The sequence below is a fragment of the Thamnophis sirtalis genome, unplaced genomic scaffold (genome assembly GCF_051295495.1).
Source record: "Thamnophis sirtalis isolate CommonGarterSnake01/CBP01778 unplaced genomic scaffold, rThaSir2_p1.2 scaffold_10, whole genome shotgun sequence".
NCBI classification, from domain to species: domain Eukaryota; kingdom Metazoa; phylum Chordata; class Lepidosauria; order Squamata; family Natricidae; genus Thamnophis; species Thamnophis sirtalis.
In genome coordinates, this window is record NW_028261390.1 from 21066092 (window position 1) to 21084868 (window position 18777).

Genomic DNA, 18777 nt, shown 5'->3' on the forward strand with positions numbered 1-18777 from the left:
GTGGAAACAGTAAAGAACCGGCCCATGGCGCCTTTGCCAGCTGACAGAGGTTACGAAGGCCGCATGTGCCCCCCCCCCCGAGCTCCATTTTCACTGGCAAAAGGTTGCAAGAGGCCATCACAGCCAAAAATGAAGCTCAGGAGCCTGTTTTCTCTGGCAGAAAACTCAGGCCACCACAGGCGCCCCCTGACACAAGTAAGAGCATGCTGGCCAAATCCCCATGCCCCCCCCCCCGGTGCCCTGAGGTCAAACACAACCCTGATGCATCCCTCAATGAAATCAACTTTGACACTCCTGCTCTAGAGCCATATTTCCCATCCCCTGCAATTTTAAGATTCATGAATTTCTACTTCCTGGCAGCCACTGTCGGGAGATTTATGTGAAATTTCCTGACTTAACTAGAAGGCAGTCCATATAAACTATCGAGCCTTTACGCCTGGTTCTTACCCATCTTTAATGACTGTCTTCTTTGCAACTTTATGGCAGTGCCTTGTAGAACTTGGAAGAAATATTCTAGTCAATCTAGTGAACATGTCAGAGTTTGCATCACAAGTACTAAGCCTAGCTAACCTGAATACTGGTTTGGGATAAGGACTTGAGAGACCGCCTGCTGCCAATTACCTCCCAAAGACCCATCAGATCACACAGGGTTGGCCTCCTCCGGGTTCTGTCTACCAGCCAATGCCATCTGGCTACAACCCGGGGGAGGGCCTTCTCTGTGGCAGCTCCGGCCCTTTGGAACGAACTCCCCGCAGAGATTCGGACCCTCACCTCTCTCCAGGCCTTCCGAAAAGCCGTTAAAACCTGGCTGTGTCGGCAGGCCTGGGGTTGATGGGTTCCCTTCCCCTCTCGATCTGTGTGGTTGTTGGCTATTTTTAAATGCTTGTATTTGTACTTTTTGTGTTTCCCTTTCCCCCTTGGGTTTGTGCGCCGCCCTGAGTCCCGCCGGGAATAGGGCGACATATAAATAAAACGAAACCTGAAACCTGACTTGCCAAAACAGAACAAAACACAATTGATAGTATAATGTTAATTAGATTGTTTAGTTTGCAATGTTTTAAAGCATTTTCATGACTCCTTCAACTTTCACTGGGTTTTCAGATTGCAATATCTCTGTTTCTCCTTTTAACTTGCAATAATTTAAGGTTCTTACAATAAAATAAAAAACCCAACGTTTTGATACTCTTGGCCTTTTTCTTCTTCTCTTCCCTACGTATAGTTCTAAAAGGATACGTTTATTCTTCCTTCCTGAAACCCTATAAACCAGCCAAGGCACAAAAAAATCCTGGGGAAAACGATTTCTGTGATGGTGACTTTGATAACATCAGCCTTTTTGTCTCTTCACGATCACTGGATGACAACATTACAAAACCCACAGGACACAAAAGAAGTGGCAGTGACTCTTCCTATAATAGCCTTTGTGAAAAAGAATCTGCGAATAGCTCAGAATTGGAGAGCTTTTATGAAACAGATGAGCAACAGGTAAGCATTTCATAACCAGTCCTTTTATTTAAAAAAAGGAGAGGGGATGAATTCAGGGATGAATGTAGTTGCTGCCCACCACTTTTTAACTGTAGCTGCCCATTCATTTTTCTTCTCCAGATAAATGAATTGCAGCATCTACTAATCTTGCCAATTCTTTTTTGTATAGTCTGATCTCAGAAAAGAATGGGTTTTAGCCCACTGGTGCAATCCATGACAACAAATACAAACAACATAAATAGTATAACGAATAAAATACAAGTAATTAGGGGAAAAGAAGAAAGAAAAAGAAAGAAAAAGAAAAACTAGTCATATGTTTCCACGTGTGCGTGGAGTGATTGTGGTTGTGTTTAAGAATCTGACAGCCCAAGGATAGAAACTATTTTTAAACCTATTTGTTCGGCTGGGTATGCTTGTCTTCTGCCCGATAGTAGAAGTGCAAAGAGACACTGACCAGGGTATGAATAATCTCTGAGTATCTTCCTTACTCTGGTAAAGCAGCGAGATCTGGCGATGTCATCCAGTGGTATTAGAGGCCAACCAATGGTTTCTTGTGCCGAATTGATCACTCTGTAATGCCTTCCTGCCCGCAGCAGTTAAACCAGCGTACCATACGTATAATGCAATATGTGAGGACATTTTCTATGGTGGACCGATAAAAAGAGGTCATCTGCCATTGTTTCACCTGATTTTTTTTGCAGGACTCTAAGGAAATGAAGTCTCTGTTGGGCCTTGCCAATCACCAGGGATGTATTGGCTTTCTACATGAGAACTTGACTAATAAGCACTCCCAAGAATTTAAAAGAGGGAACCCTCTCCACACAGCCCCCCTCGATATACAGTGGGGTGGGTTCCACTCTGTGCATGTGGTCTTAAAACATGTGGTCTAGGTCTTGTTTTTTCCCCAAATCTGGAGCGGATACTATACTGCTGCAAAATTATTTTAAGTTAGAGCATGTCATATTTTAGGGTTTTCAGTGATAATCAAGAAAAACATTCAAAGACCCAGGAGGTAACTTTAATATGCCACTGTTTTATGGCTTCAAACTTATCTCATTGGGAATAAGAATACAGTTTATAAATTGAGGGATTTTGGGCCTAATATTAGTGACATTACACAAAAACATTATTCCAAATCTGATGCCAGATATGTAATGAAGCAAGCAAGATGCTTCATTAGCTGAGCTGATTTGGTCGATTGAACATTCATTAATTCTCTCTCTCTTTCTCTCTCTCTCTCTCTCTTTCTCCCTCCCTCTCTCTCTCTCTCTTATGTTTCCTATCTCTTAGACTTTCTATGCTGTTCATGCATTTCAAGCAAGGAGTAAGCAGGAACTCAGTCTTCACGAATATCAGCGAGTTCAAATCCTTTGTTTTTCGGACCTGAGTGGCAATAAAGAATGGTGGTTAGCTGAAGCCGAAGGACAAAAAGGATACGTACCAGCTAATTATCTTGGGAAGATGACATACACGTAAATACCAGATTTAGTTTACGGAATAAATTCAGAAAGCCAGAAGACTTTTATTGCGATATTTTCACCCGTGAATTTCTGTGCCTTAAAAAATGCAATAAGCTAAGAGCTTCTAAAAACCGGAATTGAAGTACTTGTGAAGAAGAGTTTTTGATAGAATGCGTATACTCGCTTTTAAACTTTTGTCACACTGGACTGAACAAGAACTCTTGTAACGCCTTCCACAGATTTCTGAGACATTTAATGATATTGAACTAATCTGCTGAACCAGGGGTCCCCAACCTCCGGGCCATGGTCTATTTGAAACCGAGCCTTGCGAACGCTCAATTGTGCAAGTAGAGTTGTGCATGTGCACCTGTGTGCCAGCACATTGCTCATGTAAGTTGAGCTGTGTGTGCATGTTAGGCCACTGCTTGTGTGACCCAGTTTCCTTTCCCCCCCCCAAGCCGCAAAGGTTCAAAGGGATCGCTGCTCTACACGACAAAGATCTCATGACATAATAATCTAGTTGGTCCTTTGGGGGCCACAACATGTCTTGTTGATCTTGGTTGCAAAAGCCTAATACAAGTAATCCAACTATGCCAGCTATAAAATTCAGAGTTTGACTTTTGTAGATTTATGAATGAATCAAGGATGGGCAATGAGAACCCTATATGGTCCAAGAATGTTCTCAGGTTTCTAAATACTCTTAAAAACAGTTTAGACTCAGGAATAAGGAACTGAAGTGGTACAGAGGAGTTGAGAAAATTAACTGGAGATTACTTGCACATGGAAGTGCCTTTTTGGTTATGTAAGACATGTCTAGATCCAAGCTTATAAAGATTTCAAGAGCTGAATGCACTTTTTGCATATTCTATCTTTCAATAGAATATTAGTTCTTAATCTCAGATTAAGAACTGAAATCTCAGAACTGTAATTCTGATGAAAATGCTTCCTGAAACGTATTTTAAGTGACAGCGGTTAGCCTCAGTGGAGAGATAAATGCAGTTTGGTATACACTCACCAGGAATTATGCTCTACCAATTCTAATGGGAGCCATTTCTTGTTTCAGAACTGTTTTTTAAGGATAAATCCAGTGGTGGGTTGCAGGCGGTACGCCCTGGTACCGGCGTACCGGAGCCTGCCCAGAGCACCCGACACCGTTCCGGTACCGTGCTCCAGAGGGCCCACCCACCCGCCCAAGCTCCTTACCTGTCATTTAAGCCTTTGGTGCTTCCGCGCATGCGCATGGCACATATGGTGCCTGCATGATGCTCTGCCGAGCAGCTGGAGTATCGCAGTGGCGTCGCAGGCAGGTACGACGCATGCGTACGCCACACACGTCCATGTGGACAACACCGGGCCGTACCAGTTGGAACAGGATCCGGAACCCACCACTGGATAAATCCCACTGTATTTAGCAGTGCTCGCTTCCAATGAAGCATCTATATAGGATTATACTGTGTTTACATATTCTGCAATGCACAGAGGACAAGAGCAAGTAACAGGATAGAAGCAAACTTACATGCTCCGGGAACCAAAGTTCTGGAGCACCGGATCAAGGCAGTCATTAGAATGAAATCTCAGTATTCTCTTTAAACCAGATGTCTGAATTAATATAATATTGTATGCCCCAAACCATGAGGTTATTTGAAAAGCAAAATTTATGTGCACTCCTGAATTAATAGAATATACACATAAATGATATCCAGATATCATAAATGATTGGGTCAGTCACCAGGACCAGAGGTTTTTTTTCTGAGCCTTCGGACTGTCAAAGAGAAGTTCCCTGAGGTTGGGCTCCAGCATGAGTCCAAAACATCAGAAGACAAAACTTCTGGTTCTGGTGACCGACTCAGCTTGGCTCCTGCAACATTATCCTGGGACACCGTGATGACTCCCCCAGATGCTTTCCCAAATACCTCTCTAGATGTCCGCTTGGGGGAGGATGAACCATTCCTGGCACGCCAGGAGCTGAGTTGATTGATGGCTCTGAGCAGTTGTCTGTGAGGGATTTGGCTGAAGCACAGCTGCAACAGAACAATCCTGAGGCTTCCTCCAGGTGGGGAAAGCATGCAGCTGCAGCTGGTCAGTGATGAGGAAGAGGAAATGCCTTCTGGACCTGATCCAAGGACACATAGGGCACAGAAAAGGCAGGAGCAGAAAGATCAGCTAGATGCACTGCACAGGCGATGCTGGGAATGTTTGTTTCCTAGCTGTGTGTTTTGCGGTCATTGTGATGCCTGCCTCACTTTGGTTTGACACCATGCCTTGACTTGGCCTTGGAAACTGTCAACTTTCCCTGCCTTGTAACCTCTTTTGTTGTGTATTTAAATTTGCCTGGTTACGATGATTGAGAAACTTCCAAGTGCCTTGTATACTCTTTGGCCATTGCTCCATGGCGAAAGTGAGGCAGGCATCACAATTGGTCTGCTTGTGGCTGGATCTAACTGTGACAGTTCTGAGTTTTTGATAATGGGAATTGCTGGGGAATATTAATAAACTAACTAAACCAGCTACGTGTGAGTGAGTGAGCGGGACAGCACGGTCACATATATTTGCCTTGATTCATGATGATATCCTCCTAGCAATTTCCAAATCATTTAAAAAATAAAAAGACAGAAATCACTAAATCTATTGTTATTTCCTGTGTATCTAGAACTAATGAAGTATATGTCAGTAAGTTCAAGAAGCTATTTATAAACAGTCTCTAGGATCAATCCTCTAAGGATAGTTTACAAATGGTCTTTAGAATCAGTCTCGGCCTCCAACACGAGGCTGAAAGCTTGGAAAACTAAATCTCTGGTCCCAATTACTGAATCAGATTGGTTCTTGCAACATTGAACTGGGATATATATTCATTCATTCCTTTATATTTCATTGCTAGGTTGAGAGCTTCAGCAATAAACCTTTTTTCAGTGATCCCTCATATAAGGTGGCAAATACTCCACAAATAATTGATCTTTCTATTGTTTTCTCTGATTTTTCAGACCTACAGACATCGATACCTTATTTATATGGTCCATAAGCTTTTTTTTTCAATTTTGTGACTATCATAATAAAATGCTTGCAGCACTGACTTTTCTTTTACCATAAACATCACTCCAAAGTTCTAAATGTTTCCTGTCTTTCTATGAAGAAACAGCAAGAAAGCCAGAAGAAGATATTGCTTTACTTCTGCTTTGTCACTTATTGCAACTGATGCAGTTGAGTGAAGTAGCCTCCAAATTGGGTACTCCTACCTTGACCAATCTTTTATTTTTATGAATAGAATCACTTCCTTGAAGATATTTTACATATTTTACATATAAAATTATTAACATGGATCTGCCTTCCAGAAGTACCCGAGTTGTGCAAGTGGCTAAAAATAGTGTAAAGTGAAATTTTGTATCATAATACCAAGAGTTGGTAAACTATTTTGGATAAGTTTCCAAAATTACAATTGGTAATGCTGGCTAAAGCTTAAATTTCAAATAGATTGAAAACATCAGCTTACCTGACTTCTATAGAGCACAAAAGAAAAGGGAGACAAGATTTTGGTATTAAGAGATTGCATATACAGCATATATGTGAGATATTCTTTGGAAAGATGTGTAACTTAAAAGATAGGCTATAAAATGTAAAATAAGACATGGTCTTAGCCAGCAAATGTTGAGGATGAGCACACATGTGAAATGCCAGCTTTCTGGAGAGATGGATGTTGTGTTGATGGAGCACTCTGGTATCCGCCACCCTAGTGCTTGGCTTGCTCTGCTGATCCTGACTTCAATTTCTTTGTCCAAAGACCCTTCACTCGAGATGATGCTTCCAAAATATATTTGAAGCTGTTTACATTTGTCAGCTAGGTGTTATCAACAGTGATTCTATGGTCTTGGGATTTGGCATAGGCTGATAAGTATTTCAGTGTTTCTCAGGCTGATAATTAGGCCAAAACAGCATCTGAGAATTTGTTCAGGTTCACTGTCCTTGTGCAACAGGAGTGTACAATCATCAGTAAAGAGGGTTCCTTGAATGACTCTATGGAGTCACTGTTTGCATTCAAGTGGCGTAGGTCAAAGAGAGTTTTGCAACTCGTACCTGATATACATACATTCCCTCCTTCAGAACCTGGACAGCAAGTGACAACATCAAATGAAGAACAGATTGAGTAGGACTGGGACTGACACACAACCTTGTTTATTCCACTAGAAATGGCAAATAGGGCTGAATGTATCACCATTGTAAAGGATGCCCCCCCCCCCCCGGCAACATATACAAATATACAAATTTCTTAGAATTCATAATGGTTTTTAGGTTTATATTTGGAGAAGAGTAAAGCATCAAATATATTTTAAAAGAACAAATATTGTTAAATTGTATTTAATAACTGTATTTAATTAGAACTATGGTTCATAGACTACGAACTCTAATTACTACCATCTAGTAGTAATCTGGATTTTTGTAGCTCTAATTTAATGAGAAAGGTACGAATAAGGCAGCTAACTAAAAGGACTTTTTACTAATATATTAATTCTTGTGAATACACACAAGGATGCCAAATGAAAACACAACAGTAATTTGTAGATCATTGATTTTACTGTTATCTGGTAGAGTTGAACAACATGTTTGCACTTTGCAGACTAGAACTAATGATATCATTATCTATTGTTTTAAAAATAGGCCTGTTATTTTTTGAGCTTCTTCTGAGCTGCTTTCTTTTTGACCATCTGTAACCTCTTCATAGCATTAAGCTGTGATTCTTGTGAAGTTGGACCTTTCAGCGATGGGGACTGATTGCCCGATTCTGTACTTGATTTGCTAGCACTGCTCCCTGCTGCCACACTGCTGCCATTTCCACCAATAGTTTGGCTGTTGCCTGGGGTTGAACTGCCTGCATTAGGAAGGCCTATTTTGCTTACGTTGTCACTGCTCACAGACCGAGAGAGACCAACTTTCCCCAATGTCAGAGGTGGTAATGGCTTCAACTGGCTAGGGTTTGTGCTACCGGCAGATGTTATCTTTGACCCTACTCCTTTGGTTGTAGCCAGCCCTGACAAACCAGTGGGTTTCTGATTGTTTGAGCCAGTGACAGGCTTGCCACTGGTACTCTGGGTGGCAGACCCCATCTTAGCTGTTGACGGGCCTGCAGAAGATGTCTTTGCAAAAGCTGCCCATCCTGTAAGGCCACTGTTTGAGGAGGAGGAAACGCTGGTGGTGGTTGAGTTCCCTGACATTGTTGCCGAAGTCTAAAATCAGACAGAAACAAGTGTTACCTTACATGCAATTCAGCAGAGATAAGCATGCAAAGCAAAAGGGCCAAGCATTTACCTTCCTATCATTATTAGATGAAAACCTCAGTGGACTCTTATATTTATTCTGTCTCAGAATACAAAAAGAAGCTTTGCAATGTTCCAGGCCAACCATAACCATAGCTTCAACTTTTTTCTTGTATGTACAATATACAGTAGCTCAATGATCCATCTTTATATGCCAAAAATCTCAGAATTATTCAAGTAAGAAAACTTGCTGGATCCATACCTTTTTATAAATCAAAAATTATTTTTAATATGAAAAATGGTGGATCTAAGGAATATAATTTTTAGTTATTAGGACAAAATTAGCAGTGCTTTAAGCATTTAGATGTAATAGGGCACATTAATAGTACATGTATAAGTTACCATAGTACATAGGTTTCCGTAGTACATGTATAGGGTTCCATCACAGTTATCTCCAATTGTTTGATACAGTCAACCACAAATGGTGCTGTACAAGTCTCATTAAAATTGTTAGGACTGCATGAAGCGTTTTCTAAATGACACAGGATGAAAAGATGGATTGCGCTTTTTAATTTTGATGAGAAGGGCAGAATCCTGCCAAACTGATTCAGAATTTTCTTATCTATTACAAATATAAAAGAACTCCTACAAAATTCAACCATACGTCCTGCATATTGATTGGTTTAAAATACTATCCTTTTTTTTCCCACCTAAAGTAACACACATTAATTTTGGTTCTGTATTTTTTGTGGCTGGTAGTCAAGGCCAGTGATATTTCCAAACTTTCAAGAAACTTAACTACCATGGCCCTGGAATTTGTCTAGAAGCTTTCTAAATTGCAATAGCAGAGGCAAATACAGAGGCAAATCCTTGATTTACAATCACAACTGGGAGTGGAATTTCAGTAGCTAAGTGATACAGTCATTAACTGAGTTATCGCAACTGGATCTGATTTTTCATTGTCATTAAGTGAATCATGTGGTTATTAAACAAATCCAGTTCCTCCATTTGACTTTGCTTGTCTCATAGGGGTGGTGCTATGGTTGGAATTTGAAGGATAGGCCGTAAATCACTTTTTCAAAGGCTGTCATAACTTCAAACAGTCATTAAAAGGTCTTAAATCAAGAACGACTTGTAACTTTAGCACAAACTTTGTTGGTTATTTCCTTTTGTAATCTTTGCTTTCCTTCATCTGTAACTAATACTGCACTAAAAGAGAATCATAATATTTTAACATTTTTGTTAAAACCTATTTTACTTTATCCAACTTTTAGGTGTAAAAATGTGATTTCCCCTATAAATAAACATCCTACTACAGTAGCTTTCTTTAAGCTGAATGCAAAGAAAGAACAATTGCAATCTTACAGAGATAACATTACTATTATATCCTATCTAAACCTAGAAATAAATATAGGTATTTCTGAAAATAACCTGCAGCATTCTGTTTTTAAATTGAAATACAAAATCTTATTAAATGTAATTTTACTGCTAATGTTACTTAAATTATGTTATTTATTCAAAATCAGTAACAAAATGGAACAAAATTAAGGATAAAAATATTTAATGTGGAATTCTAAGTGAGAGTGGAGGTTAGGAACATTACCAAAACAAAACACTCCTCATTAGAAAAACAAAACAAAATTAAACTAAAAACACACATACATTCAATCAATCTATCAATATTTCACAGTACACTCTGCACAGTACCTTGACCTCTGTCCTCTTAAATGCTAGAAAAGCTGGTGTAGTCTCCAATTTTAGCTTAATTTCTGGTTTCTTTATTAGTGGATCTTTCACAGCTGGAGCTACTGACACTACAGCAGGAGCTGGCTTCTGGGAAGGCTTCTGTGTTTTCTGAGCCTGTGTAAATTACATTTTGTAGATAAGAAAAAAATATTAAAATAAAAAATAGCTTTCTGCTTTAACACTACTATCTACTGAACATTCTGGTAAGTAACATTGGGAAATCACAATAAAGGAACTTAAGAGGTAGGCAGGAGATCTTATATAACAACCTAATGAATTACTACTTTTTTTTTTGAGAATTTCCCACAAAGTGCAAGGTCCATTATTATTATTTTTTGGTATTAAATGTTGATCCATTTGTTGTGACTGGACTTGGAATTGACCAAACAGCTGGTTGCCCGTCTGATGTGGGCAGAGAAAGAATGACTGGCCCAAAATCATTCAGCCAGCATTTAAGTGGGACTAGAAATGTTGCCTAATGCCTTAACCAATAATTGTTATATTACTATAACAACTATTTATTACAATATTTATTCATTAACATATTTCATTTGTTTCATACAACTAGGCAGCTGCTAATTTATATATCTAATGTACATATTTAAATTTACATATATGGAAATAAATATTTAAAATTTAATAAAATTTTATCAATTGATTTGACAAAATGGAATATGAACCTACAGTATACCTAGTTTTTAAACTATTAATTCCAAAGACATCTTACTTGAGACCTTGAAAAATTTACATAATTTAACAGTAGTTTATTAGCTGGTAGAATATGATGGTGAGAGGACAGGGGAAATTATTTTATATTTTAAAAAAGCTAGACCTTGTTAGACAAACAAATGAAGATACAAGAGTTCATCTCTCCTTTGAAACATTTTCTCATAAAATTTTGATTTTTTTCAAAAAATACTCTGTATTTTCACTAATAATAAAATGGTTCTCCTTATATCTCAATTTTAGCAATATAAATAGAATACATGTGAACAACAATAACATATGAAAATAAAGAATTTTCAGGAAAATCAATATAGGAAAGTATTTCATTTGTTATGAGATTTAAATATTCTTAATCTGATCTAATAAAAATCAGTCTTTTATTAAAGTAGTTTATGAAATCATCATCATTACTGGTTTTAAGAACATGGGCTGGTGAATCGGATTTAGCATAAACTTTTTCAGCTGAATTATTTTTTCCAGTGTAATTATCACTTTAATTATTTTTTAAAAAAATATTATTGCTGTGACTATTTTTGTAAAGGTGGCATTAAACTATTAAAATCAAAACAACAGCAGCTTAAAAACACAACAGCATAATTCAAAACATTTTAAGGATATTGTTTAATTTTATAATAAACATTAGGAAAAAAGAATCCTATAGCTATCAGCCTAATTCATTAAAGCAAACTCTTCTTCTTTCTAATCTTCATTTTCTAGTCAATTAAGGAATCACTTCCTTAAATGGTTACCATATTTTTCAGAGTATATGACGCACCTTTTTTCCTCAAAAAAGGCTGAAAATCTGGGTGCGTCTTATACATTGAATACAGCACTTTTTGCCTCCTGAAGCCCCGCCCCTTCACCAAAATGGTTGTGCATAGCCTTATGGAGGCTTTCAGAGAGCTCCTGGGGGCTGGGGAAGAGAGAAATAAGCAAAAAACAGACTGCTTTTGCCCCCCCTCCCCAGCAGCACTCTATAAGCCTCCATAAGGCTATGCATGCAACATTTTTGACAAAAAATGGGCCTGTTTTTGCAAAAAAGGGCCGTTTTTGCTCGTTTTTGCCCCGCCCCCACCCTCCTAGGAGCACTCTGCAAGCTCCCCCATCCCTCTATCTATCTACCTAATTTTTAAAAAAGAATTGCCTCTTCAAAACCTTGGTGCGTCTTATACTCTGGTGAGTCTTATACTTCAAAAAATACAGTAAATTAATATTTCCTCACAGATATACAAAAAAAATCTTACCATTTTTTTAAGTTGCCTGGTACATCGGGCACAATACCACACAACCCGTGGATCATTCATTTCCTTGTCTGTCACTTGAGGTTTGTGGCAGTCTTGGTGATAGAGATTATGACATTCCTGGCATTCCACTAATGGATTTCCAGAAGTTACTGTTATTTGTCTATAAAACACAAGTAGTCAATTAAACATCATTTCTTCAAACGATGTCTTGAAACATCATATTTTTACAATTTTGTCTGTATAGAGGGATAGCATCAAGATTACAAAAAAGTGAGAGTATTGCTCTATACTGCACTAGTGAGACCACACTAGGAATACTGCAACCAATTCTGGTTGCCAAGTACAAAAAAGATGCTGAGACTCTAGAAAGAGTGCAGAGAAAAGCAGCAAGTATGATAAGAGGTCTAGAGGCTAAACTATATGAAGGGAAATTAGGGAACTAGGCATGTCTAGTCTAACAAAGAGAAATATTAGATGTGATGGAATGGCTGTCTCTTGATATTTGAGGAACTGTCGCAGGGAGGAGGAGGTTGATTTATTCTCCAAAGAACCTGAGGGCAGGGCAAGAAGCAATGGGTAGAAGCTCATTAAAGAAGGATACAATCTGGAATTAAGGAGATATTTCCAGACAGTGAGAATAATTTATTAATGGAACTGCTTGCCTCCTGGAGTTGTGAGTGCTCCATCGCTGGAGGTCTTCAAGATTGGACAGCCATTTTTCCAGGATACAATAAGAGCTCCTGCCTTGGGCAGAGAGTTGAACTAGAAGACCTCCAAGCTTCCAGCTCTATGATTCTTTGATTCTGTAGCTTTATCTGTAGAGAATTAGAAGTAGCCTCAAGATCACAATAGTGTGAAACTGAAAAAGATGGACAGATACCGGTGTGTATAGGATGAGCAGTGGAGGCCAAATTAGTGCTTTCTAATTCCACATAATAAACCTGCAAGCCTAGGCCAAGTTCTTTCAACCAATGGTCTACCATACGTTTATCAATGGGTATAATGTTTATTACCTGTCAGATATAATCTAATATTTACAGATGAAAGCAACATTATAGTTACCAAAATTTATCATGCTATTTTGGAATTTTATTTATTACATTTATATGCCACCTATCTTATAGTTGATAGTGACTCTTAGCTTCTTCCTCTTAAGCATATATGAAAGCTTCAAGGGAATATATGGCACAAGACAGGGTACCTGGTAGATAAGCGAGAAGATATGCTCTTCTCTTTCTATCTTAGATACACACAAAACAAAATCAACAATTATCAACAAAATTGTAAGCCAAAGGTTTTAACTTAAAGCAGATGTGTAAAAAGTTGTTGCTCTCTAAATGTTCCAGTAGTCTCAGCCAGAATGGTCAATGACTGAATGTCAACAAAATCAAAGTGAGCATTCTTCCAAGTCCCGATTAATTCAAAAAGGAAATGAATCCCAATTGCAACATATATTTAATGGGGAATTCTAAATGTTAAATTGTGCAATGACATTGTCCAAACCATATTTTTTCAACTTACAGTAAACATAAACAATTATAAAGATAAATAGTTTATAATTGCCTACTAAATCAGAAGAAAAATTAGGTCTTTAAATCATAAGAATAAGGATAATCAGATAAGGATGTAGTAGATGAGTAGGAAAATAATATATATTAAATACTGGAAATATATATGTTACAGTATTAATCCTATATATGAACGGAAATGTACCTTAACCAGATTAGCAAAACACCATTTCCCTAATGGCTATTATTTTTAGATAACAAATCAGGTTACTTAATTACTAAATTGCTTTTGTATATATCCCCATTGGACAGGTACATAGATAACCATGGAAACTATTTGCAGAAGGCTAGGTAAAATGATTTTTACATTTAATAGGAAAATTAGAGTTAGCATACTGTATAGATGGTTTGGGGAACATTTTGCTGCTATAAAAACCAAATTAAGGAAAAGAATTCCTCCCACGTAGTATGTGATTCTACATAACTTTACTCAGGAGTAAGCAGCTTTGATTCTGTAGTAATTGGTCTTAGGAACATCAACTAAGATTCAAAATATAACTGAAGTTTTTTTCAAAATTAATTGAATCAGTAAGAATGATTATTTCCCAGTAATATAATAGAAGAGAATAAAATAAATAATATAAAGGATAATTTTGACAAACTTAAAAATTAAATGGAATATAAAGAAAATCTTTCAAAGCCATTTTTAAAGTTGCCTTTCAAGTGGACACAATTAAAATGGTCATAAATCCTGAAGACAGGTTAAATACAAGTTATGATTTAGAAACCTTTCTATGTATAAACTTTACCTTTTGGTAAGCAATGTATTTATAATCTCACTGACATGGAATATGAATATCTTCTAACAAATGTGCTGTATGAGTATTTAGATCTCGCAACTTATGAGAATTGTTTAAGAGTCAAGATCTCTATTTAGACAAAAAAATCAATTTATAATTAATATTTAATTGTGGTCTTCATATATGCTATAAGTACTAAATTTAAAAAACTTACCTGCAAACAACACAAGCCAGACCCATCTCCATTGCAAAATCATCAGCACTAGTTTCTTCAAAACTAGAAAGGTCTGCCATGGGCAAATCTTTGCTTGTCTGCACTGTAATTGATGAGGCATGAGCTTCTGCCTTTTCTAGTCTTGGTTTTTTTGAAGGAATGTCAATTCCTTCACTGATTTCCACTTTTACCTAACAAACGATATTCACATAACAAACAAAATGTAAACTCTGAGCAAATAAATATTTAATACATTCTGTCTCATACTTGTCCCAAGTAATTATCTGTGTTTAGGGGCAGAGAAAGTATCTTATATAAGCTAAAAGAAGCTGCTGATAACAAAGGAACAAAAGGGTACAATTATTTATTTGTATTTATTAAATTTATATGCTGCCCTTCTCATCAATAAGGAAAACTGAAGATGTATGTGGTACTAATAATAGATACCTTTGAATCCAAAAGACCCAGTAGCCCCAGAAAATAAAGTCATTTTACAATATACCATGTAAGGCTTGCAACAGCCACTATGTGTAAAAACACTAGAGAATTCTGGGAAGCCTGATACTTTGACAAATCAGCCATCAACAGGTACATGGAGATAAGCTACATCTACACATCATTCAAAAGGGATAGTCAAAAAGCTAGAAGACGACAGCAGCTTTTCACCAGCAATCAACATTCAGTTGAACTGAGATTAGCATCAGGATTAATACAAACACTATCCCAATCAAAAAACCACCATAAGACAAGCTAATTTAATTAGTCTGCTATAAAGTTGAAAGTCTGCTGTTAAAATAGCAAAGTGAAATTGGAAGGGAAGACTAAATAAACAGTTTGAATAAAGTAAGATGTTCTCTTGATCATTGAAAAGGAACAAAATAACATATAGACAAGGAGAAGAGCACCCTTTTAAAACTAAATGACTGGCAGAGGAAAGCACATTCTATACTTCTGAAATAAATTAACTATTGTTATGTAACATATGGGAACAACATAGCTTGCAAAACAAAAATATGTATTTAGAGCAGTACTGCAGTTTTCAGCCTCTTTCATCTCATACACGTATCTCATAGGTGGGACTTCCAGGTTATGAAATAAGAGAGTCTATCAAGGTAATGTTATGGAACAGGATTCTCAGTGCACAGCATTTCCAGTTATATATTTTGGCTCACTGAAGTGCTCTTGTGGACTTTTTGCAGCACACAAATGTGCATTATAAAGTGGTTGAAAACTTCTGATTGAAAGCTTGAAAAAATATTTTTATTTTTAAAAATATTTAACTTTATTAGAACCTCTTTCCTCAATACACCCACTTTTTATTTTGCATTTAGTGACCATTTGCAAATACAATAGTAATAAAAAATCATTTTCTTGCCAATAAGTTAATTTTGGATGCCTAACAACAGAGTGAGTGTACTGCTGGCATAAGTGTGTGAGAGAGCTTTAAATGAATGAGGAGGTAGCAACCAGTGATCTTTATAGCATTTTCTCTCTCTCTCTCTCTCTAATGTTCACTTAAAAACCATTCTGCTTACAACCTGATTGCTGGAATACAACTCAGTTACTAAATGAGGAATGGATGTAATGTTCAAAGTGTAACAAGGGAACTTACCTTATCCACAATTCTCTTTTCCACCTCTTTTTTGACCTTTTCAACTACAATGGGTTTCCCATTATTGTTACTTGTAGGGAGGCTTGGAGTGGTCTTAACAGAAACTGGTTTTGGAATGGATACTTTGGGCTGATCTACTTCCTGAAAAATGCACATGTTACATTAAAAGTAAAACTGGAGCTAATAAATACATCTCATAAAAACATGGATTCTTAAGGCTGATGATATACTATATATGAATAAATCAAAATGGCCGTGTTCACAGAACTTGCCAAATTATTTTTTTTTTGATGGATTAAAGTGGTATGTAAACCAGATCTTCTTCTGAAATAGGTAATAAATAAATCTATCATAGTCCCCCCACCCCACCCCGAATGATTTGTCTTAAACCTGGTCTTTTAACATGGCTACAGTATATTCTGGATAGAGTCGGTAGGATAAGAAAACATAGCATAGTACAAGGCACATTATTTATCCATCTTTGAATCAATATTGATTCCTGGAGACTTCCTGAACTAGTCTCTGCAGTTCTCTTGGAGGATTTTCAGAATGGTTTGCCATTTCCTCCTTCCTACAGCTGAAAGTACATGACTGACTCAAAGTCATCTAACTAGTTTTGTGTCTGTCTAAAGTAGCATTAGGATAGTCCCCCGTTTCTAGTCTGGGAGTACTAAACTAACTACTAAATCAAAATGGGTCACATTTACTGTTACAATATATGCCATGTAAGACAACACATACTTTTATTCATAAATAAAATACCTTTTGTTGTGGACGATAACATGAATCAATTCCCCTAGATAAAGATTCATCAAGAAGTGCTTTTAACTTCTCAGCAGAATCTTTGCTCTTTGAATGCAAGAAACCCAGAGCTTTCAAAAATACAGGGTCAAGTTCCAAATTCACAGTAGCAGCCATAGTAGAATCTTTAACTAAAAAGAAAAAAAAAGTCAATTTCCAGTATGCAATTGGTCTTCAGATCTCACACATTTTTAAGAGGTTTGGAAACAATTACATTAGTAAAATCATTCCAGGTTGTTTGTTTGAAGAAAAGCAGGTTTCTTCCGTTACTTTATTTTTTACAGCTTAAAGTAATGCAAGCAATTCATTCTTCAGTTTAGATACAATTTCTGGTTTCATAAATTTAAGAAACCCAATGTTGATTTCAGAAAATAGGATAGTCTTAATTAAGGCTCATCTGGAAGCTAGAGTTAGCAACAGCAGAGGGAATAAAACATTCATCAGTGTGAAATATGCACATAATATACTTGGTCTTGCCATATAGAGATTTCACTTTCAATGCATTTTATCTTACATCTGTTTTGGGGTGATGATAGAGCTGCCACAGAATTTGAATACTTATTAAGATTTTTAAAAGTCTCAATTACAGAACGGCAGAAATTTGACAGTTCCCTCCTGAACTCTGAAAAGCGAGGTTGCTCATGGTCTGTCAAATATTACAATCTGATACAATTATAGCTATTTTATATATCTATACATTTTGCCAATCTCACCATACGTAAGATTTCATAATAGAAATCTTATCATTTTTCATTTCATAACAATATCTACTATTTGGGGAATAAAAATCTTTCCCCTTGCCGATTCCTGGCCTGGTTAACTATAATACATCTTAAAAACTGGTCTGGATTCTCCCCTTCTGCCAAGCCAGAAATGCTGAATAATAAAGGGTTGGATTTACCCAAGATGCTGAACAAACCACATAAATAACCACAGTTCTGTCTCACAAAGGCCAAATAACCTTTGGTTTATTTTCTTTCTTTCTTTAATTTATTTCGTCAAGCATGAATTAAACAACAGATATATGTATATACACGGTTATGAATACATGAAACGTATACATTTTATGTATGAGATTGGTCTGTAATTTTCAACTAGGCTGGGGTCACCCTTTTTGAAGATAGGGATGACAGTGGCTAGAGACATAAGTGAGGCAAGGAGCTGGTTCTGAAGGACATTTCATAGATTATGCTAAGAGCTTCTGCTATGGTGGTTGAGAGCTTTTTAAAGAAGTAGGCACCTAATCCATCAGGGCCAAGAGATAAAGATGGTTTTAGGTTGTGTAGTACCTTTTCAACAGCATCTTCTGAAATATTTATATATTTGTCTGTCTGTCTGTCTGATCTATCATATATCTGTCATCTATCTATCTATCTATCTATCTATCTATCTATCTATCTATCTATCTATCTATCTATCTATCTATCTATCTATCTATCTATCTACCTACCTACCTACCTACCTACCTACCTACCTACCTACCTACCACCTACCTATATCCATCCATCCATCCCCAGACACCTGTCATTCTCATAAAAAGGGGCATTTTTCCACGACTTTCTGTTTGCTAAGTTCATTACCCATCAGGGGTACAACATTTTTTTTAAAATGAACCATCTTCATTCATAACAACGGAGGGGCAGCGACCGCAGAAGCCGATCGTTCGTTCGCGCCGTTTCCCCCGCCCGCGGCTATCCCTAAACGGCCCCCAACGCCTCACGCTTCGCTCTGACTTACGAGAACACTACAAGGCCGCCCTCTTTTTTTCCCGCCAAAATCGCGGCCGGCCGCCCCAGGCAGGTTCCCGCTTTGAGAAGCTCCCCTCCGATGCCGGTCGGCCGCTTTTCCTCGGCCTGGCACCGGAAGCGGCGATCTCCAACCCGGACAAAGCGGAGGAAGGGGAGGAGCTTTGGGTGGGACGAGAAGCCGTTTGGTAAG

The 18777-nt window shown here is 37.5% G+C and overlaps 3 protein-coding genes across 5 annotated transcripts in view; 2 read left to right on the forward strand and 1 right to left on the reverse strand.

The window, feature by feature from the left end:
- Nucleotides 1-2999, forward strand: part of ARHGEF38 (Rho guanine nucleotide exchange factor 38) — a 54732-nt gene extending 51733 nt beyond the window's left edge. For both annotated transcript variants that reach the window (XM_014062112.2, XM_087724177.1), the window contains 2 exons: nt 1220-1482; nt 2773-2999. In XM_014062112.2, coding sequence (XP_013917587.2) covers nt 1220-1482; nt 2773-2958 — 449 coding nt within the window. In that variant the 3' untranslated portion in view covers nt 2959-2999. The remainder of the gene's footprint in view (nt 1-1219; nt 1483-2772) is intronic.
- Nucleotides 3000-7199: 4200 nt separating this feature from the next.
- On the reverse strand, nt 7200-18719 carry INTS12 (integrator complex subunit 12). The gene is made up of 7 exons (XM_014062124.2): nt 18577-18719; nt 16801-16970; nt 16039-16179; nt 14427-14617; nt 11905-12064; nt 9896-10048; nt 7200-8158 (listed from the first exon to the last, which is right to left on the reverse strand). Exons 2-7 carry the CDS (start codon nt 16954-16956, stop codon nt 7598-7600), a joined length of 1362 nt encoding a protein of 453 aa, XP_013917599.2. The 5' UTR covers nt 16957-16970; nt 18577-18719; the 3' UTR covers nt 7200-7597.
- GSTCD (glutathione S-transferase C-terminal domain containing) overlaps nt 18718-18777 on the forward strand; it is a 38594-nt gene continuing 38534 nt past the window's right edge. For both annotated transcript variants that reach the window (XR_015697865.1, XM_087724179.1), the window contains exon 1: nt 18718-18772. The gene's annotated coding sequence lies outside the window, so the exon portion shown is untranslated. The remainder of the gene's footprint in view (nt 18773-18777) is intronic.

Excerpts from the sequence above, each read along its gene's own strand:
- INTS12 (XM_014062124.2), bottom strand. The coding sequence starts at position 16,956 with ATGGCTGCTACTGTGAATTTGGAACTTGACCCTGTATTTTTGAAAGCT. Across the intron at positions 10,049-11,904 it reads CCAGGCAACTTAAAAAAATG|GCTCAGAAAACACAGAAGCC; the intron begins GTAAGATTTTTT and ends TAATTTACACAG. Across the intron at positions 8,159-9,895 it reads TTAAGAGGACAGAGGTCAAG|ACTTCGGCAACAATGTCAGG; the intron begins GTACTGTGCAGA and ends GTCTGATTTTAG.